Here is a 26629-nt window from a genome sequence, read left to right on the forward strand (position 1 = left end):
TATCAAAAAAAGTAAGTGGCTACAACCTAGGTTTACCACATTTGCAAGAGCTGGCAAGAAGTCCTTTGACAATCAGGGACTTCCATTTCTACCTCTGACTGTAGAATAAAAGTGACTTGGTTCCCTTTGGGGTTTATATATGGTTCAGTTTTATATATTGATCAGTGTTTTTAAATGCTTTTAAGGCTTTTAGACCAGGTGTTATTTGAGGAGTTGGTTTCTCTGGTCCTTTGTGAGCTTTTAAAGTGCTAGGGTATTACTGAGTGATTGACAGGGCATACTTCTGTTTTTGTCACCTACTTTTTATTTAATGCAAAGAAGTGAAGGAGAAGAAATACAGAAAAACACATTTATCAGCTTTTTAGTTTTGTATAATTATTTCTAAAATTTTCTTTTTTTCATTCTTTTTGTTTTCCTCTCCTCTAATGCCACCATAGAAACTGCAGCCTATTTATGAGCAAATAAAGTAACTTTTCTGAAAACTGTGTTCTAGAATTACTTTCTTTGGCTTGTATTTTTTTTAGTGGACTCTGCATATTTTGCCAAAATCTACCAATTCTTAGTAGATTTATATTACCTTGTAGGAGCTGGGGGTTTTAAAAGTTTGCACAATGTGCTATTTCTTAGGGATATAACCTGACATCTCTGGTAACTTCTCAGGCAGTCTCAAAGCACTTTCTAGATGACATAATTGATACATCATATAAAGACTCAAAAGGAATGAAGCTGCTCAATGACTCACAACAGCACTATGTGATAGTTTAGGACAGGAAGTGTGGAATAACTATGTGCAGCTGGATCTACAGGATGAAATTAAATAGACAGGAAATACTTAACCAAGCTGGAATTTAACCACATCCAAAGTGGAATTTGATGTGGAAACTAGCACCTTTAATTATATGAATTTTTTTTTTTTCAAAGGAACACATATTATCGTATGTGGCCACAATCTTATTTTTCTTGTGTTGACACTGAAATTCAGTCATTGACTGAACCAAATTTTACTTCTCCTGGGATAATGTCAGGATCCGAATTGCCTTTGTTATACAGCCCTCTTCTGTGCAGTATTTAATTCCTGAATGGGAATGAATTTGTGATTTTCCAGGATCAAATTACCAATCAGTAATGACTGATTCTATATTTGCTGTTTAACAAAAGAATTAGAACTGTTCCTCCCTGCCCCGTATTTCTTCTGTTGTTTTACTAACTGCAGAGCATGGACAGGACTGACTTTGGTCAGTGTTACATGAATATGCATGCAGTAAAAACACAGTCAAAACCCTTCTCTCTCTCTCTCCTCTCGCCGTCCCTGGAACCTTCTCTATAACCTGTCACACAAATTTAACTTTGCCTTTTTTCATCCCATTATTGTAGTGCCTTAATGACAGACGCAGGCCCCGTTGGGGTGCTACTCAAAGACACATTTCCTGTTGCAGAGCGTGCAGCAGGGAAGGCACATAGGAAAAAGAACGTAGCAGTGATGTTGGTCTGAGGGTCCCAGAATCTTCGACGTAAAAAGTTTTCTAGCTGAACTGGGAAAGGAGAAGTTTATGGGAAGCACTTCACCTGCTTGTGGGACAGAACAGGATCAAAGCAGATAGCTAATAGGTTTGAAAGTGAAGGTGCAAGTGGTGCCTGCTCACAAGTAATCTGGTGTAAGGTGGGTATGAAAGCCTGGAAGAGGAGCCCAGTACTGGAGACCTGATGCAGTCAAGGAGGGGATGAATGGAAAATGATCCGATTAGATAAGGACTGGAAATTATTTCTTTTCAAGGCCAGTTGGAATAATGTAACGTCTGCTCAGTTTAAGCTGCATCACTAAAAGGTAAAGGAGATGTTATGCAGAAACTATGAGAAGAATAGAAGTCCTAAAAAAATATTTGAATTGAGAATGTGTTTTGAAAGTGTGGGTGTCAGCTTGAACAGAGTAACTCAGGAGCTGGGGAGTTTAGAGAGAAAGGTCCTTCTACTATCAGCTTAAATTTGTGTTTGCTAATGATTACCTGGAAATTGGCTACAGCTAGAGGTGGTGTAAACCTATCTTAAACCAACCTGTAGAGCCATGTTCAGTAGCATTGAGGAGGCTCTTTCAAAAGATGTGCTGAAGGAGTTGTTAAAGAGGTAAGAGCATCAAAAAAAAAAAAAAAAAAGGGAAAGGTTATGAAAGTCAAGAGAAGAACACCACTTCAGAAAGGAGAAGGTGATCAATTCTGCTGTAAGGTGATTAATGAAGAGAAAACAGGTACTTCAGTTTTCAGAGTTGGGAAGAATTTTGTAGAAGCCTGGATCACACCTCTGTGATGCAAATTTGCTTCCAAGTTTACTGTAGTATAAAAGGAGGGGAAAGTGAATTTGATTTGGAAGTTGATGGCCTATGTTGGAAAACCTGTGCAATAGCCAAAAAGATAGGAGAAGGGAACTTGGAAAGAATCGAGGGACATTATCAGTGGATGAAAGAGAGGATGATGTAATAACCTGTTATTTTTATCATATTTTTATCATCTAACTCTAATCCTTGTGAATTACAGCATAATTTATAGAATGTGCTACTTGAAAATTAGCTATCTTTATCACAAATTCTTTTCCATTGTCTTGTCTCCTATATCCATTCTTTCCTTTTCCTTGTTAAAACAGTTGGCAAATCTTTAGCTTGCGAAGTTGCACATTATGTCATTGGTACGTCGAGGCACATGTATCAGTGCAGTTCATAAATGGAAGCAGCTGGTTTCCTCTGTACTTAAGAGAATGTACAAACACACAACCGAGATCTTCAAATCCTCTGTATGCTTTGGATGCAATTCCTATCCTGAAAAGCCATGCTGTGATTTCAATTAGTGCAGATGTGCACCAAGCCACCTTATTGGCTCAGAAAAGAATTCTTTTGTTTCAACACTTGAACTGCTAGATCTGGTTAATGTTACCAAATGAAAAAAAAAAATAACATCACACCTATGGTATTAGTCTTATACTCCCAGTATCTGAAAAAGCCTTGGCAGGGGAAAAAAAAAAATGTTGTCATCTCATAGGGAAAAGCTGAATTCATACACAGGAACTGCAGGATTACTTCGACGTTTTACTAGTCCCCTGTAACACCAGCAAGTCCCATAAATGCCTCATGGAAAAACAGCAGAAAATGAGATCTGCAGCAGGCCTTTAGAGATCAAATTTATGTTGCTGAACACTTTTTTCAGGTCAGGTTTAAAGGTCAAAAGAAAGTGGATAGATTAAATTTGCTGATTCTTCCAACTTTAAAGGCCCCTTTTAGAGGGTTTTCTGTTTCTACGGAAAGCCCCAAATATGCTTTTGGATAGTTTTGTGCGAGAACTGAAATGTGTAGAGTCTTTCCTGTATTTTTTTCATGTGAGAGACACACTCGTAATAACAATACTTAGTTATCCCCAGTGTGCCCTTGAGCAGCATCTGATTTAGATCCAAGGTGTGTTATCATCTTGAAGTAATTAATACTTCCTATTAATAAAGATTTTAGTGTATATTCTTTCTATATGCAGACTAAGGCTCATCTGTCGCAGGACCAGCTGTGACACCACAGTGACAAGTTACCCCAGTTCATTTTCACACTTGCATTAAAATTCATCTCCCTGTTTCGCACACAGTATTTTTCCCTTCTGTGTCTCGAAGCAGAAAAGTATCTCCCAGTGAGCAACACTAACTTTTACACTCTTTGTGTTCCCTTAAATGTGAATAGAATTGAACTGTAATATCTTCAGACGAGGAGGAAGAAAGTGGAATACAAACCTTGCCACAAAGGATGTGCTACGTCGTCAGTGTCTGCAAACACCGCTAACAGAATGAGTGACTGGGAACGGGAGGATGACTGTCTGTGGGCACTGTCATCAGAATTCAGAGCAGTTTGGGCATAATGCCAAAAATGTCGGGTTTAGAAACAAAACACCCTCTTTTCTGTGGTGTAGTAATACTACACAAAGACAAGTTCAATTAGAAGCTCGGTGTCTGTACATGAAGCAGTGCAGAACAAACAGCATGTTTGTATACCTGCATTGTGTTCTGTGGATTTATTTGTGTGGAGTTATTTCATCAGTCCTGAAACGTATGAGTAATTCAGTGCAAGGTTGTTGAGTATTACCTCAGTATAAAGTCTTAATGCTTCCCAATTCAACAGATTTTGACTGTGTCCCTTTAGGAAAATCTTGAATGTGTAGCAACTGCAGCTGTTTTGTCAGCATGTATAACTATTTGTAAATAATTGTGCTTAAATGCATGGTGAACATTCACTCCAACAGCCTTTTAAAAATTACTTTGAATTGCTACTTTTTTTAACTTTCCAGTGGATACTTCTCTACTATGTGAGGAGGTTTAGGACATGTGGTTTTCGGAATAGTTCAGAAATTGATTAATATCAAATTCAGGGAAGACTATAGACAACTGTGTTGGCTTTTAACTGGGTGAGTTTCCTCTATGCTTTGTAATGTTACGTATGTCTTCAGAGGGGAGGAATTAAGTGACATCTTTAAGTATAGATTTACCAGTATCTCCTTAAAGTACATTATTAGCCACTCATTTAGGAAAAGCTTTTGCTATAAAGCTACAAATACTCAAGGGTGTTATTCTTACAGTTACTTAGCAAAGCTATGCTCGGATTTGAAGACCTAGCGGTGATAAGATCTTTGTGGCTTGCATGTAGTCCTGTGGGAGGTTTTGGTGTTTGAACTGTGCTGCTAGTTGTGATGATTTTCAAACTCAGCCAAAGCGGACATAATAATTCCAGTTTCAGCACTAACTGAAGAACTTACTGAGATGGGAGCCCAAATATCCAAGCACTTTTAGTGAAATACAGCTGTTTTTTTCAATCACAAACACAGAAGACTGACCAGATACGGACCTGGCTGAACTAAAGGAAATAAACCTTCAGCATGGGTTTCAGCTCAGGAGCAACATAATGCAAAATGTGCACAAACTCAGGGTAAATTTGAAAATTCTCCTTTTGGAATGGAGCTGAAGGGACAAATTTTAATAAAATTGGATACATCTGCAGTGGTATCATATATCAACCAAGAGGCAGACAAAAGAAGTAGGAATTTATTGGAGGAATCCATCTGACTTTTCTTGTGGGCAGAATTACATCTGGCATTTGTGAGGGTGTGCCATTTCCCAGATCTTCACAGTATACTGGCAGACCGTTTTAACAGGCTTGGATGTTGATTTGGGAGAGCACTATCTCTGAATAGATACATAATTCACTGTAGTAAAAAAGCAAGGTACAGCTCTCCTCAGAACAGACTCTTGCCGTAAGAAGAAATCCAAAGGCCAAATACAAAATTGTAACAGGCAGTCAGAAGAGCAGACAAAGTATTACTGTATGAAAATGCCAGACATTCAGAGGATGTTTTATAAAAGTTTAGTTTTTCAAACAGCTCGTTGTCATCTGTATCCTCTTCTCAGAACATAGAATGATTATGATGGTAATTGTGGAAAATTGCTAGTCATCAGCGCTATTAAATATCTATAATTCCAAAATGTATCATACAGTCTTGAAATTGTTGAAGGTTTTCCAAGGACTGTTATTCACAGTGAATATTCTGAAGTTCCTTTGCTCTGAGATGAGAGTGGACAGGGGTACAGCAGGGTACGTGAGATATAAGCAATCGTGGTTGTAGAGAGTGGATGTCAGAAAAGCCACCTTCACAGGAAGGCTTCTGCAGCTCCTACGCATCTGAATGCAATTTGTCAGGAGTAAATAGGGTCCGAAGACATGTCAGATGCTGTTCCTTACCCCTATGCCAAAGTGCCACAACCCGTTCTCTGAAATCTGCTTTTTCAGCAGCCTGAACCATCCCATGGTATTACTGTGCAGAGGATAAATGTGTGAGGCCGGGCTTCAGTACCGCTGGATTTCCCAAGCGAAGTGCGTGGCTTCACAGGTCTGAGGCTCTCATTCAAGGAGGAGTCACGTAATTTCCCTAAACCACAGCTGCAGTTTCTCATAAGTAACAGTAATTACCTCTGGCAAAACCTAGCAGTTAGGTGACATAAACATACTCTCCTATGATTATATCTATCAGTTTTGAGCTAGGGAGGTGTGGATGAAGCAGACTCTTAACGGGTTCTGGTTGGCACTGGAAGAAATCATCTGGGTGCTGGCAATAGAAAACCTTGACTCTTGTTGGGTATTAACAGTCTCAAGTACTTATTAGGTCAAGCTAGAGCCTAAAACATACGCTAAATCATCATATTCAGAATAAGTTCTTTCCATTGGAGCAGTTTTGTCTGTTTTGGTGCCCAGAAGGGAAACTTCCCATCAGACGGTATGTCAAGAAAGTCAATTTCTCAACTCAAGTACAGCAAACATTTCAAAATCGGGACCAGTTTCGCTGGTGGCACAGTGGTGCTCATTTGTAAAAGCTAATGTAAAGCCTGCGTCAGCAAGAAATTTATTTGCCTCTTCACATTTCAATTTTGTGCCCTGCTGACTGATTTTTTTAAAAATAACTTTTTTAAAAAAATTTCAGTGCTTCATAGCATCCATAGAGAATAGGAATACAAGCAGACACATTAAGGGTCCAGTTCACCTTCACAGGAGCCACTACCCTACAATAAACATTTTTTCAACAAGTGTCATTTGCAACTCTTATGAAAATCTATCAGTCTCTCTTCCCAGTATGGAGCAGCTGTGCTGGTTGTGCTCCGAGCTGGAGGAGTTTTGCTGTAGAACTGCATGAAGAGCTGAATGTGCCTGTGTGGCACTTGACCTGTCACTCAGATGAAGAGGGAATGCCTCTCCAGGCTGCCTGGTGGCTCTTTGGGTATGGAAACAATTAAAAAAGCCATCCCTTTGTTTGTGGATTCTGTTGAAATTATTGATGAGGACAGGTAATATTTTGTAAACCAGTTATTTCCAGTTATAAATTCTTTTTGCATTGAGTTTCATGGAGTAAAGATTTCCTTACTACAGAAATACAGAGCAGAAAAGGAAAAGGAGTGAAAGGCAGTTTGTGCTTCAAATTAGTACATCTAAAGTGAACAAAGCCGTCCATTGTGTTGCTTTTGTGTCACTGTTGTTAGATATTAATTTGATAAGGACAGATTATGTTAAAATGGGGACTGGAAAAAATTGTTGAACCTTTTTTTTTCTCCAACTGCTTTATCATACATTATAATGTTTATTGTTGAGATTAAGTACTCTCTATTCAAGCAGTAACAAGTTTCATAGTGGAACAAAAGTAAGTAGCGCTCACAAAATTCATTTTAACAGAAAGTATGAACAGAAAGATATGAAAACTATTGATTATGTTGTCTGTGGTGACATACAAACAAAGTGATAACTGTTCACATCTATAAAAGTTGAAGAATGGCAATGTCAGATTGTGCAAAGATTAACATAAGAATCTGACATCTTTGGTGAAAATTTATAATTACGTTTGACGCTTTGGTAGAGATTGGAATGAGGGTGGAATCCTGTCAAGTAATTTTTTTTGTTGTTGTTCATGTCACTACTAACTACTTAACCCTTTGATTAACAGCAATTATTACTACGGATAAATGTGACTGTTGGAGAGGGGAATATGTTGTCCCGTGATTTATTGCAGTATTGAAACATCTGTTTCAGAAGGGAGCTGCTTAAGCTTGATTTTGTTTTGCAGATGTTCAAAGTAGTGTCATAGAGATACTGCTCGCCAGGGAGAGTTTTGTGGAAACGGCTGGTGTGTGTCTCCACTGCCCTTCCTGAAGAAAATTAGAGCTCTAGGTATCGGACAGGTGAAGAAATGTGAAATATTTATCTGTGGCTTCTGAACTCTGGTTTGGAGGTACCGTCATGGCTTTCTTTCCCTGTCATTTTTGAAGTGTTTGGTACTACTCTGCCAGGCTTTGGTTTCTTAGAGACTCCTTGACTGGCTCGGGCCATAGATGTTGATAGGAGGCGTTGCAGGGACAGGATTGCAAAGAAAATCCTTGATTTCCGTAGCGAGCTGTTTTGAAGAGAGAGCAAGCTCCAGTAAATACCATATCATCGGGCTTTCCTGTGAACGAAGGGACGTCATTGATACAGAAATATAAGAATATATCAAAAACTCAAGACGGAGACTTTCCACGTTTGCTTTGAGGAACACATGCTGCGTTCTACTTCAACATGGACCAAGAATTCTCATTTCCTAGAATTGGGTTATTTATTATGCAGTTCCAGAATGTTCTAGTTTGGCAGTTAAAGAGGTAGAAATTATGTTTATTTAGCATAAGGAATGGATTTAAACTCTCAGAACTGAGGAGGTGATTTTGAGAGATCCCAACTTCCTTTTCCTATAGAAGTACTAAAACGTGTGCTTAAATACTGATTTAAAAAGGAGCGCTTTCATTTGTCTTTATGTATATGTGTCCAATATGTCAAGGTTATTCATCGATATTCTAGTCTAGAAAATGGTGGTTATAGCGTATAAATTAGCACACAAGTTAACACTGTTAAGTACATAATGATAGCTTTAGTATCTATTTTTCTTATTCTCTCTATTTTCAAGGACACAAATTGGATGGGCAGAGATTCAAGTAAAGGGCAAAAAAGAGCAGGGAACATTTTTTCATAATTAATAATCTTGTAGCGGAGCTCATTCCTATCCAAAGGACTGTCTACGTGTAGGGCTATAGGCATTATTAAGACCTCATTGACTTGATAATTTGGAATTCAGGGAAGCTCCACGTGAAGTTGACGGGCTGCAGGAGGACCTTAATCTCTAAGGTGTTATTCTACTTTTGATGCATTTACATGGTTCATTTGCATGCATATACCTTTTGTGGTGTTTATTTCAGGGTAAAATAGCTGATTTCTTACAGGATCGTTAGGGGTGTATGCAGTATCTGGGATGCTCTGCTCTGAAATACTCTCTTAGGAGCTGATAGAACATCAGAGGTTATATGCTTTGTCCACCTACTTTTTGTCCATGTTTCTCAAATATGCGCGGATCTAGTCTATATCACAGAATTCCAGCATAATTCAGGTTGGAATGGACCACCAGAGATTTGTCAGAGCAAATTCGAAGTTTGCGTAGTTGCTTTATGTTCAGTTGTTTGGAATATTCTAAGGATATTGTAATGTTTGACCCCTGTTGTGAAAATTCTTTTTCCACATGAAATTTCTTAGAATGTTACAAAACTCGTGAGTTTCAAAAACTGTTTGAATTATATAATTTTAAATGCAATTTTTTTTCAGAATACTGACTTGTATCAGTCTCTCTTCTTTTTCCCTATACACTTCAACATTTCAAGAATAAGCAAATTCAATTAAACCAGACAAACTAATTTGGGCACTAACAAATACGAGATGTCAGTCGGTTCAAGGGGTTAGGCCTGTCTTCCAAAACTAGAATTGCCACCTTGGAAGTATCTCCTTCAATGTAACTTCGTTTTCTTAAAGTAACAGTTTTGGAGGCTTAAGCGAAGAAGTCACTAATTACCAGTTACCAGTGATTTTCTTAATTGTTATTTTTGTTCTGCTGTGTTTTTCTTAATCTGTAACTTGATTTGGAACTATAAATTCTCATTTACACGAAAGCTTATGAAATCCATTTGTCTGGCATATGTTAACTAGAAAATACTGCCCATATGTTTCTGTTGTTGCAGGGAAGAAAAGGTGTGACATTACACAGTATTTCTCAAATGGGTAGCAAATACTCCTACCATCAAAAATTACGTCACGATGTCTACATGTGCGCAGCCGCGTGCAGTGTTTCCTGAGTTCCATTGCCAGTGCTAGCATGTTTAATGGAGTGATTGGCAAGCGTTCCGATCGGAAGCTGTACGCCACCTGAACACCCACGGAAGGGGCTCGTACCCCGTTGAACGTGGGTACCTGCCGATGAAGACTGAGAAACTGCGTGGGGACATTCTGCTTCTGAGGTGGCTAAAGGGGTGTTGTCACGGGCCACGCCACGCATTTAGGGAGCAAATAGATATTTGCTCAAGAAGTCTGAGGGGTTTGCTGTTCTTGGCATCATTTTATGTGAAAACAGAGAGGTACTCTGCATCTAGAAAGGTTAGTTCTCTGCCATAGGCTGACCACCTAGCTTGATCTTTTATTGATCTAAGTCTGTTCTTAAAAATGCCACACATTTTAAATGGAAAAAAAATGTGTGTTCAGTCATATTTCTTGTAGTTGTGGTCTGATTTTCTGTGAATGTGGGCAAATAACGTGACAGGAGTGGCATTATTTTCAAGTAGAGAACTATGGAAAATATTCAGTAGAAAATTAAAACTTACTTCATTTTCAAATTTTTCATTTTCTTCTGAATATTTTGAATACTGCTCTACTTGAAAATTGCTGCAAAGAGGGGAGATGCAGATGAGCTGTGAGGCAGAAATTGTTCCCCGTGAGGGCGGCGAGGCGCTGGCCCAGGCTGCCCAGAGCAGCTGTGGGTGCCCCATCCCTGGCAGGGCTCAAGGCCAGGCTGGATGGGGCTGGGAGCAGCCTGGGCTGGGGGGAGGGGGCCCTGCCCGGGGCACGGGGGTGGGACGAGATGGTCCTTGAGGTCCTTTCCAACCCAAACCGCTTGTGATTCTATGATTTAGAGTATTCGAGCATCTTGAGCAGCAGTGCAAATTGAAGCCCCTACTGAAACTGGCTGCTCCCACGATAACCCAATGTTATCGTGAGATCTGGGAGTAAAAGTCCAACGCTGCTCTCCCAGGTTACAGCAGTGGTCCTGCTATTAAAACTGGGCTTCTGAGGTGTGAGTTCATTAGAAACAGAAACTTAAAGTAAGTATTATTTGGCTCTAAAAAGCTAATAGCTAGAGGTGTTTGCCCCTGCCCCTGCTTTGAATTTGAAGGAAGTACTCATTCAGCCCATAATAATTAATGTTAAGCATTTATATGGTTCGTTGTAGCCAAAGTGTTCTACAGACAATTATTATTACCCAAATTAATTTAAGTGAAAATATCTTTGTTTAGAATATAACAACTGTCCACATTTCAACTATATTTCTTAATAATTATTAGAATTAGCATAGGTCGTGACCCTCATTTATTTGTGTGTTCAGAAGCGAAGTCATGCAATGGCCTTTATATAATGAAAATTAAGAGGCCAAGCAATAACATTAATGTTCTTTTAAATAATTAATTTTAATGTGTGGAAGTGTGAGCAATAAATGCTTTATTGTAAAACCTGATGTGGTAATTAATCCAAGCGATTAGGACCTAATTGCACGTTCATAGTAAATGTTACATTTGCTGTGAAAGAAGTTTTTTTGGAACTGTGGTTCTGGAGCTCGAGCTGTGAGAAGAGTGATATTTAAAAGGAAACGTTAATGCACTTACTTTTAGACTTGGTAAGCCAGAAACTAAAAGAAATACATCCTTTATTATTTTGCCAATTACTTTTTTAGTTCTTCTGAGCATTTTATTTTACTATGCACTTAATCCAATAGTGGTGCTTATACATTAAATTAAATATATCGTAAGGATACATAGGCTGTTTAAAATCCGCCAGCCATATACCTTGGGCAGTGGGAAAGGGTAGTTGTTTTATTAATCATTTACACCTTAATTTGCAAATAGCAAATGTTCTATTATTCCATAAAACTTGTCATTACTTCAACGCAAAGAAGTCATCCCGTGAGCAGTGTCAGTCTGAGGTGCGCTGGCTGCGCCGTGGGCAGCCGTGTTGCACACCAAATGACTTCAGATCTCCACTGAAGCTTTAGAGCTGCTCGGGATTTTCGTGGATACAATTTATGGAGTTTGGATCCTTGGGGTTTTTTTTGTTGTGGGTTTTGGGTTTTTTTTTCCTCCAACAAAATTACAATTTGTAAATAGACTGTCTGCTTCTGTGCTCTGTTTAGCCCGTGGTGAGTCTGCTTTACTTAAACAGGCGCCGTTAAAGGATGAGTTAGCATATGAATACCGCAATAAGCTTCAGAAATCTTTTGTGTTACCTCTTGATCATTTTGTTTTTTTCTCTTTATACCTACCATGCTACAGTATCAGTGTAGTCTTTCTGATGATAGGATCTTTATTAGGGAAATAATATGCTCTTTCTTTGGAGCTCTTGAAATATGTTCTAACGATGATGGTAATGACTTTGATTAATATTTAATCCCCATGCTGCTATGTTCTTATAATATACAAGATCTCAAAGGTAGTCGGGGGAGGGAATAAAGGTTTCTGCTTAAGTGTTTCAGTATGAGAGTGCTTAGGGGAAAACATACCTATGTTTTATTACACCTGATATCTATTTTCTAACCTGAATTTAAGTGAAACCTTTCATAGCGTGACCACATTGTTGACAGGGAAATCCGTAAGGTATGGAAGTCATGCTGGAGGTGACTGATTTTTCATGGCATGGGACTCCTTTTCTGTATGTGTTTATATTATGCAACAGCCACATTCCCGTGCATCACCTGGGGATCCTGACACTCCGAGGGCACAGGTATAGCACTATATACTACTATAGAGCAGGAGGTTGGTAAGGAATTTTTTTTTTTTTTTTTTTTTTTTTTCTTAACATGGGAACTACTGTTTATAAACACAGCAGGGGAAACCCAAATTAGGTTCCCCCTCCGCTCCAAAAGTCACAGTATTTGTGTGCATTGTCACGTAACCAAAAAAATCTCTTGCATGTACATAGCGGCAGAATTTTTATGGTTCTCAGGCCATGGAATATTAAAACAAAAAAATCTTAAGTAAGCAGTACCGATAAGCAAGTTTTGAACGGTTCTCCACAAGACTTTGTACAGTCATATCAAAGAACCTGCATTTTTACAGCATCTTTTGACATCCATCAGTCAGTGGTGATGAGCTACTAATACATCGATGGTCAGTCATTGCTTCAGTCTTTTCAGTGTTTTACCTCTATCGATAAACATTGTAGTGATACAAGCACATTTAATTAAAAAGATAGTCATATTTGTTCTGTTCTTGTTCAAGGCTATTTGAATAAGCAAGGAATAGGCTTGTTTTAAGTGTTTGCTTACAGAGCTTTCAAACTGAGGATTAACTGTCTAGAGAATTAGAAAATCTCTATGCATTTGTAGTTACATAGTTTCTCTCAATTTACTAATATACTGTAAATATTATGTACACAACGAACTTGAATGAATTCAACATATGGTTGATGTTTTCATAATTAATGAGATGCCAAATTATATTAATGGAACTAGCCATACACAAAAAAGCAAGTGTTGCACAGACATTGAGGGCCCGAATTAACCATACCTTATTCTATACTTACTAAAATGCTTATTTGCCAGGACAGGGACCCAGGGATTGCGCACAAAATTGTGAGAATTAAGATTGAAAATCAATCCAAACATCATAAATAATATAATTGCTAATTTTTAGACTTCTGGTTGTTGTTTCATTAGACAGTAATTGGTATGTCTGAGTCTACTTTTTGGTCTAAACACAACATTGTCATCATATAAATAGATGTGTTAGACAAACCTGATTTTGATATAAGAGCTATTTTAGAAGTATGAAAGATGAAAGAAACTTTCTCTCTTTAATCAAAAATTTAACAAATAGTTTAAGATGCTTTGCTTGCTCAGTAAGGATTGAATTGGTTTTCAATGAAGAAGAAGTGTGGAAAAGTGGTTTGGGGATACTAGGAGAAATGAAGTGGCTTGCTCTTTAACATAGCACGTTTGATTTGCAGCTTATATTTTATTGATGGTAATCGCCTGTACTTTATAATACCTTTCAACACGGAATTTCAGTCATTTCAGTAATGTTAAGTAATTAAACCTCCCACTGGTTCTGCCAATGGAGGTGTATTTATCATTATAACTATTTTGCAAGTGGGTAAACAGAGGCAAAAAAGGTTGAATTATTAATCAAAATAATAAAACCTCTAGGCTCCTGTCTCCCAGATGATGTTTAGTACTTCCTTCAAAATTTTGTTATAAAGTCAGTATAAATGAAAATAGACACCTTGCTCCCTGAGCTTGATAAACTCACGTAAAACTGTGCTGAACTTCAGAAAGCATATAGATTATTTTTTTTGGCTTCCTCACAGAGGGGCAGACTTTAAGGAGCTGTGTCAAACCATCATCTTGAGATCTTAATTCATCTTGCCAGAGTGAGTTTAACCAACTTTGTAGTTTCCAGGGAAATAGGAAGGTTTTTTTTTAATTTATTTTTTTTCCTGGGGTAACATTTCCCTGCACCAAAGCTAGGTCCATTACTGTTCTCGTTTACACCTCCACCTCATTGATCAAGTTCTCATCTAGACACTGCGAGTATACATTTCCGAAGTGCGGGCACACAATTATTTTGTCTTAAATGTGGCTTGGAAGAACTTCCTGGGGAGTGCTTAAGTTAATCAATAGTAATCGGAACTGGAAAAGATTTTCAAATTGTTTAAAATTAAAAAGAAATTGTAATATATGCAGAAAATAATTATTTTCTTTGAGATTTAATGTCAGATATTGGAGGTTATCTGCTACTGGTTTAATCTGATAGATACTAATATGGCAGCAATCAGAGTTCACTTCAGCAACAAAGAAGCTGTTCAAGTTTGAAAGCAATCCTCTCCTGACATGTTGGCACCGTCGTAGAGGAAAATGTCACGGTCAATATAAGCACTTTTACTGACAGTTAGGTTTTTCCTATGTTACTGAAAACTGTTTGAAACTTGGCTTTTATCAAAAACAGAAACACTGGCCACTCTGAATGATAAAACAATAGTTTACAGCTTAGTCATTTTCCAGTTATAAAGCAATACTTTCATAAAAATAAACAATGCATACAGGAACAAGCCAAAACAATTACTCAGAGAAACTGTTGCATTCTTGCTGTCCTTGCTTCCTGATTTAAAACAACTGTCTCCAGTAGGAACTGGATGAAAAGCAGCGGGTTTTGTTTCGTTAAGTAACCACTTGCTGATCACTACAAGATAAAATACGGTTTCAGAATTCAATTGATACTGTGTAGGTACTTTCTAAGTTCCTAAATGACCTATTGCATGAAGAGCAGGTACATACATAAAAATAACATTCAGGTATATATATATATATATTTTTATATATATATATATGTATGTATGTGTGTGTGTGTATATATATATATTTACAGACCGAACATTTCCCAAGTGGATAGTTACATAGAACTTTTGGCCTTCCTAGGGAAAGTAAAAAATTACTTAGAGGACAAGCACCTTCGTTAATAAAGGTTGTGTTGTTGATTTAATTTGTGGGGGTTTAATTACTACTAGACTTTTTTTTTTTCACATTGTATTTTAGTATCTCTCTCATTGGATAGTAGTCTGTCATATCTCAGTAAGAAAAATAATTTGGTGAGTAATTCCAAGCGGGAACAGGTTGCAAGCGTAAATGCTCAAAACTCGGAAGAAGAGGTACGGGCTCCGTAAGTCTGCTAGCTTGATGGTGTTGCACATTCCAAGTATTGTGCTCAGATATTTCAGCGTTAAAGATAGCTTTTAAATTCTTCCCTGCTCTTTTAAACTCGCATAAGTACTAAGACAGATGAAGAGCTTTTGCTGTAATGTTCCAAGAAGATTCCTTCTGGTTCCTGTTCTGCAGGAAGATGATTTCATTGCCTTGTCTCACAGTGGGTGGGATATGGGACTGCTCCCAATCTGTGCTCCGTGCGGTTCAGAGGGTAGAAGACAAAAGTTTTTCCGTCTCTTCTGGTTGTAAGGGCACCTGGAAGCCTTGTGTAAGTTCTTCTGGCTGGAGCGGTTACCTAGAGGTTCATTCTCCAGCCCAAGAGCTGCCATGTGTTGCAGCCTCGCTCCTTCCAAGCCCTGGTATTGCTGCTAGACGGCAGCAGATGAGGCTGCCGGCAGAGCAGAGCTGAGGGAAGCCTCTTCTGCCCAAGTGCGTGGCTTGAAGTTCTCTTTGTGTACAGAACGCAGGAAACTTAACCAGGTCCAAAAGCTCTGACTTGGTTATGTCTGTCATTTAACAGAGCAAGTTCTCTTGGCACCTCTGCAGTCTCGCTCTTTTACTGGAACTGCCAGCGTACTTGAAGTTAGATGATTTCTGTAGGGCTTTACTGAATCACAGTATTTATCAGGACTGTCACTACGTAACTGTCAAACTTCCTATGTGCCTGAAAAATTCCACCCTTTAGATGGATGAGAGTGTGATATCGTCATAATTGCATTTTTTTGTAAATGCTTGCTATAAAATAATTTTGGATTAAATGATGTGTTCCTTTCATGTTGGCAGAATATAATTTGTCTCAAATGGCAGCAGACTGTTATATATGTGTTTTCTGAAAGTTAAATATTTTGATTCACACTTGCGATTTATTGATTTTACATTGTTACCAAATGGCATTTCAAAATCAGCTCAGAATACCATGGTTCAAAATCCTGTCACTCACATGATAAAGTTATTTCATGCAAACCACTCTGCAAATGGGAGTGGCAAGGAAAGAGGGAGAGCTCGAAGGAAGAGAGGGCAAATGCATTTTAGTGGCTAGTAGGTGTGAAAGCAATCCTAATTTTTATTATTTCTGTATATTCCTATGCAAACATTGCTTCTGTGCTATTAAACAATATTAAATCCAAAATTGAAAAGCTGTTTGTTACCATCTCTGCCTGGATTTGCCTGAATGTATACTAGGTCACAGATTTCAGTTTAGGCTTTAAGGAAATACTCCCTGGCTTAAAAAAAAATCTTTATCATCGTTGTGCAGACATTACAGGTGGGTGATCCAGATGAATTCGGCGCAAGCATGTTATTTTATGTGAGCAAATAAATGATGGCAAGGTTTCTCAGTTTGGAGAGAGCGCCCTATACAGAATTACTGTATTACTATCACCAAAGCCAGAGCTGTTCTGACTTCACGAGATCCTTCAGCACTCTAATTCTGTGCTGCTGGCACTTTTGACACCCTGAATTTGCTGCCCACACATCTGCTGTAGTGAGTGTGGTATGAGTTTAGTGTAGGTCAGAAGAAACCTTTTTGGTCTGCGTGTGAAAAAAAAATGAGAGAGGTGACTTGCAAGGAGAAATGGCTTGTGTATAAGCCCACCAAATCCTTCTGGTAGTGCTATTAGGAAAAAAAAAAAAAAGACTGGAGTGCAAAATGCTATCCTATATTGACAGCACTGTGGCGTATTTTAAAAGGTTCATCAAAGAATTCCTGCATATTGTAAAAGTGAAATTAATGTTACCTCTTGACTGTCTATTGCTTTCGTGTGCATCTTAATACTGAATTTTAAAAGCTCCTTAAGTTACAAACAAGCTACTGTATCTCTCGTAGCCAAGTGTCTGCAATACACAAATGTTTTCCTTTCTTCTTCCTTTTTTGTTTCTCTTTTCTCCCACAAGGAAAACATTTTTCTCCACCAAAGGACTGTATTTAAACAGAAGGACTGTTCACAGTGTGCAAGAAAAGGATCATTGTGTTTTGTGCATGTATACATACAAACATGCATGTAAATAGGGGAGTCTTATCACCCTATTTTTCTAGTGTATGCGTGTGTTTAGCCTTGCTCGCTGGCTTGTGGTGCAGTGGTACCTTCCTCCTGGCACAGAAAACAGGCTCATTACGTTTTGAGCAGCAGCAGAGAGTGGCACATCGTGGAGCAGTAGCATCTGGTGTACTCGGTCTCAATCAGTGCATGCCAAAGGAATACTGCGTGCTGCTACTATGTCTGATAGCCTTTCATGTTTAATAGGTTTTCTTAGTACAATATTGCTGCCTTTCTTTGGCTGCGCTGTCCGATTATCATATGTCCTTGTACGTACAATGCTTTCTCACAAAGATAGATACATATGCAATAATTAAATTTTGCGTGCAACGGAAGCTTCCTGGGCTATTGGAATTTCTGTATATTAACAGTCTCATCCTTTGATTACAGATACTTTCCTCGTAGTTGTTTTAAGTTACCTTTGGGTTTTGAGGGTAAAAAGGTTTCCAAAACTCTCAGAAGTAGACCGAGGTGTGTAGGTGGGTATAAAATATCTTCTGAGGGGCCTCTTAACCTTCTTGTTAGCGGGAGCAGAATTTCTTCCTAGTGAAAGACAAAGCCTTTTATAGCAGCGACACCGACATAGACGTAGTCTCAGACTCGAAGCTCATGCTGGCTAACGGTTAGCTGTTGGAGTAGGTGGGAGCAGTGAACTTGGGCATTCCGTTGCATACATCGTCTGCACCAAAAGCGGTGGCAGCCGCAAGGCTGTGGTTCTAAGGAAGCCAGTGAGTGGCTTCGTTGTGAACCCCGGTGAGACAGAAGAAAACCTGTTTGGTTTAGGGCAGTTTGTTCCTGTACAAGACCGTAACGTGCTGCAGTGGCGTGGTCTGTGGCTTATCTGGTTGTAATTCAAATTTAGGAAGCTGGGTTCATCTAACTGGACCGGCCATAGCTGTAATTGGAATTCTACTCAAAATGGAGACAAACTCAGTGTAAATACTTAAGGGGGGGGGTGGGGGGCGGTGTGTGTCTAATTAGGTTTCTTCAAACCCAAATCTGTTCAGTTCAGATTTTATACATTTTCTTCCTACGTTGTTAATTCCACTGTGTGAGTCGTACTGCTACAATATTTTTTTTATTGCTGTAACTGTTTTTTTTTTTTCCTAAGAAATGTTATAGTTGGCGAAGAGTTCTCATACACACCGCTCTTAATTTCTAGATGTTGTAATGTCAAATAGTTATTGAAATAAAAATATGAAAAACCTCTTGGAAGAATGCAATTTAATGGCAAAAGTCATTTTTAGGAAACACAGAAGACGGAGCTCGAGCCTGTGAGAGTTCCTGGCCTGTATTTTGCAGGATCTGAAAAGCAAGCTCTCCTATTTGCCTCTCAGTACTTTTATGTTGCCTTTCCAAGGAAAAGGGAGTTGGATGCAGGCCTGAGTGAGATCTCACGGGGATAGTGTTCTGTACCTTAAATTACAATCAGATGTATTTTAGTTCAGATGAAATTTTCAGCCTAAAATTGGTAAGAAGCCTAATTATTTGACCAGGTTACTGTTTACGTAGACCACTGTACAGCAATCTGTGATTTATCCACAGCTGGCAACATGTTAGCCTTGAAAGGTTTTTATTTTGTGTTTGGAACAGTTTTTTACAAAAATCCAACTCTGTTCATTAAACAAAAAACTAAAAGATGGTAGAGATTGCTATGGAGACGAGATGTTATATAAACTGTTCATTTTAATTCGTCAGAATGTAAAAATAGCAAAGAAGCTTGGATGTTTACAGGCTTCCAGTCGTTCAAGGTACTGAGTAACTCCACAAGATGCAAAGCATTCTTGTGCCCTTTGGACTTTTAACGTCATGTAGCAAATCGTGCCCAGATTTTGAAATCAATCATGTATTTGTCAGACTGGAGAGTGTGGAGTATGGAGAAAGAAATAGGAAGACTTTCTAAGTAGTCTTTAATCTGTAGGCTCTTCATTATGTCATTTTTTCCAGTAGAATGCCTAAGGTGAGCTGTTAGCTGAAGCATGCAGGATAAAAATACAGCTATTCTGTGATCCAAAGACATAATAATATGGATAAGAACTGGAAAATAACACTGTTTCGCTATTATACCTTTTAGAGTGTCATGGTGGTGATGTTACAGATAGGACTGAGATGGTGTTTTATTTATCAGACCCCCCTCAAAGTTGTTTGTTACTGTGCCTTAGACATTATCTCTTGCTTTAAATATAACACTTGCTGCTCTTGCTTGAAAATTACTGTTATTCACTGAGTTTGAGAAGAGTTTGTAAAATTGCTTTTAGCATTATAGAAATGAAACATACAAGATTTGTTTAATTAGTGTAAAGACTAAGCCTTTGTCTAATTAGTAGAGTAATGAAACTGGACGGGATCTTTACATAACTCTTGGAACACGTGCGGTCGAGGTAACAGTCTGCAATGCTAAATTCCGAACGGCAGCCTGGAACTGTTCTTCATACAGGGTTGAAATCACCATTCGCAATTTAATAGGCAAAGTCATTTCTGGATGAGTTTGTTGCAATGTTCTGTTTCACAGTTGATACTTGAATGTTCATATTCAGAGTAAAGAGCGATACTTTTGGGAGGGGGAGAAATAAAATCTGTGCGCGGAAACGTGAAAACCCCTAGGATTGTCCGAAACAGTAACGCCTACTACAATGACGGCATACTCAACATGTTTATAATAAACAAGGTAACCATTTTTCAGGCAAGGGATTTCATTGATCTCCTAGCTGCATATAGACCCATCATACTGGGTTTTGGAAGTAAGCATCACAGTCTAACTGGGGCATTTAGAATTATATCACCTTTTAAAATACAAACATTAGTTTTAGCTGCCCTGGGAAAGTGTACTGCGTGGAATGCAGAGGAGGGGAGTTATGTTTCATTTTGGAAGGTTGTGATTATAGGCATGTGTAGATTCTTCATCACCTCCATAATACCTTAATGGAAAGGCAGTATTTCCAGTTTTTACCTGTGCATGCATGTGACAAAGGTGGGTTTGGGGAGGCGACTTAGAAGCAGCGTGCTTCTTGTGGTTCCTCATACGGAATTGGTAACGTACATTGATTTCTTTGGATGCTTGCAGGGGTTCTTCCTGACGGTGTCACCAGAAGCAGTATTAAAAGTGGCTGCTCAGGCTTCTGCAAACAACAAGATCTTCAGCTTGAATCTTTCTGCGCCGTTTATTAGCCAGTTCTACAAAGAGCCTATGATGAAAGTCATGCCTTACGTCGATGTCCTTTTTGGAAACGAGACGGTGAGTCTTACAAAAGCAACTGCAGTATCTGTATCTCTTGCACCTGGCTGTTTGTGTCTAGGAGCCTGCTTGCTGGTTCTCCCTTACTTACAGAGGGAGACTGACCACGTGAAGCGTCCCTAGACAATGGAACCCACAGTCAGGGGGCTGTGATATTTCAGTAGATGCCAAAGATGTAACTTGACTTGTTAGAGGTTTACAACTCACTTGTTCTAGTGTAGAGACATGAACAAATTACTGTAAGTTAAAAGAGGAAACAACCCAGCACGCTGGCTGCATTGTTCTAGCTGTCTGCATGCATGATGTACCCGCCCAGAAGCTAAGTCTCTGCTGGAAGAAAACATATGAAGGGTTACGGCGAAGCTGCTGAGGTTCTGGAACTTGTTTCTGTACCCGTACTGCTGCTGTTAATAGCATTTTCTGATGAAGACGACTCTTTAGGGAGAAGTGGGAGGAGAAAACTAAGAAATGGTTAATTGGTTTAGAAGGTTCTCATTGATTTTATGGTAGGTGGACTGGCAGTCCATCTAAGGAAGGATTATCTTTGCTATGCAACAGTTGGCAAACAGATTGCATGAAATTCTGCCTGGAAGTCCATGGTAATAGACCAAACGAATTCATATTTCACTCACTGTAGTGCTGTTACTTTTTCTTTTTTGTCCTCTTCAGAAACTGCTCTTAAATATTTATTGGTTTGCTCAGCAGAAAAAGGTTTTAAAAAGCCTTGGAAAGTATGACACACCTAAATGAAGTGTGGGCTTGTCTCTCAGGTTAACTACATTGGTACAGGAAAACTATGGAAGAGCGACTTGGTCCTGTCAGTGATTGTTCCTGATAGTGACACAGGGAGTTGCACCAACACAAGTCAGTTTTTCTACTGTTGTCCCCACGTCCACGTTGGGGGCTAGCATTGTTACAGATACAGGACTTTGAAGATGACAAAAAAAAAAAAAAAAAATAGTGGTTTTAAAGTGAAGAAAATTGCAATGTTTTTAGATGCAGTAGGATAAGGAAAACCTTTTTAAGTATAGTTGACAATATGGAAGGAGTATTTTCCAGGCATTTTGTTGCTATTTCCAATTGTTACCTTTTGTTCTGCCTTCCACAAAGATGCTACTGCATATTTTGGTTTAATAGCAGTATAAGCTCCACACAAAAAAATCTTGTCGGATTTCACAAATGAAGTAATACCAAATCTAGTGAATGTTCGGGTGGAAGGGCTTCATAGCAACTCCAGGGATTAAACCGTGCTGGTCTTTTATGTAATTGCCCCATTAACCTATTAGGAGAATTCAGATCACAGCGGTTCACAGGTGCTGTTCGTCAGAAGATAAAACGTAGGTTGTTACTTATTCTATATTTGCACACTTTACAAACAATTGTCCACCATAGTGGCAACGTTCCATTTTTAGAAATTCTATTCGGACTACCTAAATTTTCCCTGCCATTTCAGTTTGCTATGGTATTATTCACCTGCTGTCATAAAATATTCTAGAGGACTGTTGTGTGTATTAAAGTTGAAAGACTCCCCTGGTTTTCTGTGTATTAAGTTTTGAAAAAATTTAGTGTCTTTCAGGAGACAAGATATTATTTAAACTGAAGTAATAATCTTAAACTTGGCAGTATGAGATAGAGACATATATCTATACGTACATATATATACACATATACGTATATACATACACACACACACTTCAGAGTACCAGCATCTTATAGTTTGTTGCTTATGACCCTGGTCATTTTTTAGTCCCTGCTTTCTGGTATATAAGCTGGCTGTTGCTACTTTTGAGTTGTTGAAATGCTATTTGCAGTGGTTTCTTCTCTTGTCTTTCTATGTGACTTGAAACCACACTCTTGGCACAGTGTAATTCTAGTTTTTAGTAGCTGCTGTATCTTGTGATTGTCAGTATTTCTGCTCTCTGCATATGGTTTCTGGTAAAGAGTAGCTGCAAAACTCAGACAAGCTCATTCTGACATGTCCTGTCTTCCAGTAGCTTCCTCCTTTGATGATTTTTTTTATCTCCCATACTCATTTCATCTACAAATACATTCAGGATTTTTTTGTGTTTATGTGCGCCTTGATGGGCAATGAACCATTTCAGCTAGCCAGCACCAATTTGTTGATTGTGATTTCCTTTTTGCTAAATTCTCCATCAGTTTTTCTAGTTTAGTTAAATACTGAAAGGGCAAAAGTTAACATATAAGCAAGGCATATTAAGTGATGTGGTTGTTACTCTATTAGTACAAACAATACTCTTAAACGCAATTTTTATTCTTCCCTGTATTTATCTTCACTCCATATTGTAGACCAATACAATTTTATTGTTAAGCACTGAGCTGTTTATTTTTTGAGTAATACAAAAACATCCAAGAGCAGCAAAATTCCAAATTGCTGCCATTCCTAAACTAAAACAATTGGCAAAGTGATTTTAAATTACATCTTCTACTTAAAAATTTACATCTGAATGGAGATGGGTTATTTCAAGTTTCAGCCAGATGGTAATTAAAATGGGCAAGTTATAAACCTCTCGGAATATATGTTCTAGTTTAGAATGTAAATGCCAGCATACCCTTGGTGGCAGTGGAGACACCGAATGCTGTAACAACTCAGTACACATACCGCTTTCAGCATTAGCTCGGTGACCACTGGTGTTTTGACCATTTGTTTAAATCCCTCCTATAACTAACCAAACATCTTGTCTTGGATTTTTGATACCTATTAACTGTACTTCATATAATAAATTTAGTACAGAGCATTCAGAATCCGAATAATTATATGTTCGTTGCTGCTAACCAATTAGGGCCGTTCTGCAGTCATTATCTAGCAATACATGACTGGAGAACTTGATTATTGTCATTGCTTTTAATTTTTATTAAATTAAGGTTTTTTTAATAGTGTCATTTTGCAAATGGTTCTTAGCAATAATACCTTCCAAGCTACCATAATCACTGGATAATTAACCTGCCAGGATTAAGCACACTCTACTTTGCCTCAGGATGCTTAACTCTCAAATAAGGTCAATTATCTCCTGATGATAACTGCTTTGTCACAAGTTGCTGCTTAATTTGTCTGTAAAAGCTCACCTTAGAATACATATTTTACAACTCAAAGTAACTTTCAGTAAGAGAATGGTCAAAGGAGGGAAAGCTTTTGAAATTACATCTCTACACAGAATTGTAGAATGTTTCCTGCACAGCAATTATACTAGGCAAGTAAATGAGACTAAATTTGCATATATTTCTTTCCCAGACAGGCTAAAGCCTGATGTTTCCGATGTGCCTGGCCCATCAAAGTCAATAACGGGCACGGAATCCGAACCTGGTTTCCAGTCTGCCCAGATGTGGGTTACAGTGGCAGCTCCTTGGGGAAGGAGCTGCTTCTGGGGGGGGCAGCCTGTAGGTTGGGACACGCAGCGGGATGGCAGTTCTTGTCGTGGAGGTCTTCACAATTCAAGGGACACTAAAAAGCTTTCATATGACTCATCACTGCATATGGCAGTCATCCGTGACTCAGAGGAGTATTTATTAAGATACTGATGTGTTAAAGATCTTCGGGGTTCTCTTCCTACGTGTAGGCAGGATGTTGCTGAGAAATTTTAGAATATAGAAACTTCAGAATTACAGACGTGCTGAGCTCCTTAGCTATTGCTTTACAGTAAAAGCCAAACAATATCTCTTACAGTGTACAGTGATCAGTAAAAGCTGAAGAGGTTATGTGGAAGAGAAATCGTGGCTTTCTTTAAAGCACGAATATAATAAAGAAAAGTAAGATAGCAATTATTCTTGGAAATTAGATCCTCTTTCTCTCTAGTGTAAAGAGCTGTTACTTCTAAACACCCAGTCTCTGAACAAATTAATTACAGGATTGTAAGCTGAAGTTCTGCAAAGACAGATGCTTCTGCAAGCTCGTCAGGAAATTGATACCGATGTGACAGCAAATGTGCTGAAAAGAAAGAAGGTTGGGTGAAAGACTTCTATGTTTTAAAAAGCAGTGGCAGTAGCTCTAGTGGGGGTTCTGGAGTTAGGAATCCTGAGCTTTAAAAAGACGGGTGCCTTTGTATGTAATAAGATATCAGATGGGCCTTGTCATCTTTTCGTCTTACAGGTATACCAAAATGGTGCCTCCTTAATTTAAATTATTTTCAAGTGAGGTCTTGAACGCTAACACAGACACTCCTACAAATACGTGTGGTTAGGACACAGCCTTTAAGAACCTTAATAGGCCGTTATAGAGGCGGGTCTCCTTAATGACATGGAAAATTCTCAATAATGGTGAGGAAAACCAGTAAATCAAAACCTGATAACAGTGGTTAACATGCCCCTGATTTGGAACTTGCAGTCAGTCTGTAGTTGTATGCTTATTTTAACCTGGGGAGTGAATGGAAATGCTGCCAAGTTTTCTGGCATAAAACTGTGTTCAGCACACTAGGTTTTACATCTAAATGCCAGTTGCCAAACAAATTGGTCTATTCCCTTTCTGTATCCTCTAACGCATGTTTGTAAACAGCTTCCACTCCGTGTACTTTGATACATTACGGTAAGATACAACACTGTGGACAGCCTTCATTCCCACCTGCAAATCTCCTCTGCTGGGTGATCACCTGGGACCAGACTGATACCTGCAGGCTTAGCAATCTGCCCACAGCTCACAAGAACCTGGAATGAGACATAATCACTTTTGTGAGATAAATGAGCCTCCTGGTGATTCTTTTTAAACTACTGTGCCTTCATAATGGCATCTTGGAATTTACACTGATGTAATTGCTCCCGTTTGTAGACCTAGCGGATGGTTTTCCACACTACCTGAGTGTTCTTTTGCACTAGTGAATTGGCTGAGTCTGAGGAAGCGATTAAGAGGTAAGAGGCAGGAGTTAACAGGTGGCAGATGTAGGTTGCTGCGTGGAAGAAGAGAAATGCAGTTTGACTTTCAATAAATAAAGGGAGACAAACATTTCAGTCTGCTCTTCTGGATCAGGTGGGGCCAGGAAGTAAGGAACATAGCAAAGGGTGGCTGGCCGTGCCATAAATATCACCCAGTCGATGTTTCTGTTTGAATTATTTTCAAATAAGCTTTTTAAATCATTTTTGAATGTTTGAAATTATTAGTAGAAGGCAAGTACCAGATTGTCTTTGAAACTGAGTGTCTTGAAGAGGCTGGTTTTACTGTAGTGACTTGCCTGTGTGTTATGTAAAGAGCCCTTAAGAGCCCTTGATTCTGCCTTTTTAGCGTACCGGACCTGGTCCACGTTGAGGGGTTATTGTCAGGCAGCGGTGGTTTTCAAACTCTCTTCCTTGTGAGTTCAGCCTTTGGCTTCTACCTGTGGTCATTTTGAGTTAAGTTTTCAGAAACATTAATCATCATAAATGAAATCAAGTTGGGTGTCAGTGTTTTGCGTTGCAAATTTGTATGCCAGTATTTTCTGCTTGCTTACGCTTTCAGAAGTCCTCAGAAACCTGCCCCACAGGTGAGGATAATTATCTTCGTTTCGTAGGCTGAGTGAGAGGCTGAGGTTTGCACAGTCCCCTACAGGGAGTCTGCAGTTCAGTTAAAAATCATAGTCAGGTATTCTGACCCAGTTTATTAAATACACATGGGGAAAAATTTTGTAAGGAGACGTCTCATCTCCTCTTCTGTTTTAACGGGTAGAGGTTTATAAGGTCAGCTGCTGCTGCTGTTTGCTTTTCTAAACTGCAGTAAACAGCAATTTCTTTTTATAAATGCTATATTTAAGATTTCTGCAAAGTCTTTGTAGGGAGCCTGGGAATTAAAAAATTGTAATTCTGAATGGAGGAAAGGTAAATGTTCTTTGTTGTCTTTGTAGAATTTTGACGCACACTTCCTGGTGCAGGTGTTGTGTTTTCAATTACAGGAAAGCTATGGCACTGTAATATTGCTGCTTAATTCATAGAATTCACTTTCTCAATATTGGAATATCGAATAAATTGTGTCCGACTGAAAAATGAGAGAGTCTCTAGCACAAGAGAGGTTG

The 26629-nt window shown here is 38.7% G+C and overlaps 1 protein-coding gene across 4 annotated transcripts in view; it reads left to right on the forward strand.

Annotated features, from left to right (window-relative positions):
- ADK (adenosine kinase) overlaps window positions 1-26629 on the forward strand; it is a 291396-nt gene that overhangs the window by 188899 nt on the left and 75868 nt on the right. For 3 of the 4 annotated variants that reach the window (XM_055797270.1, XM_055797275.1, XM_055797263.1), the window contains exon 7: window positions 20469-20639. The exons of the other annotated variant lie outside the window; for it this stretch is intronic. In XM_055797270.1, the coding sequence (XP_055653245.1) occupies window positions 20469-20639 (171 nt within the window). The remainder of the gene's footprint in view (window positions 1-20468; window positions 20640-26629) is intronic. 4 annotated transcript variants of the gene reach the window in all.

This window comes from Falco peregrinus, chromosome 1 (genome assembly GCF_023634155.1).
Source record: "Falco peregrinus isolate bFalPer1 chromosome 1, bFalPer1.pri, whole genome shotgun sequence".
Classification (NCBI taxonomy): Eukaryota; Metazoa; Chordata; class Aves; order Falconiformes; family Falconidae; genus Falco; species Falco peregrinus.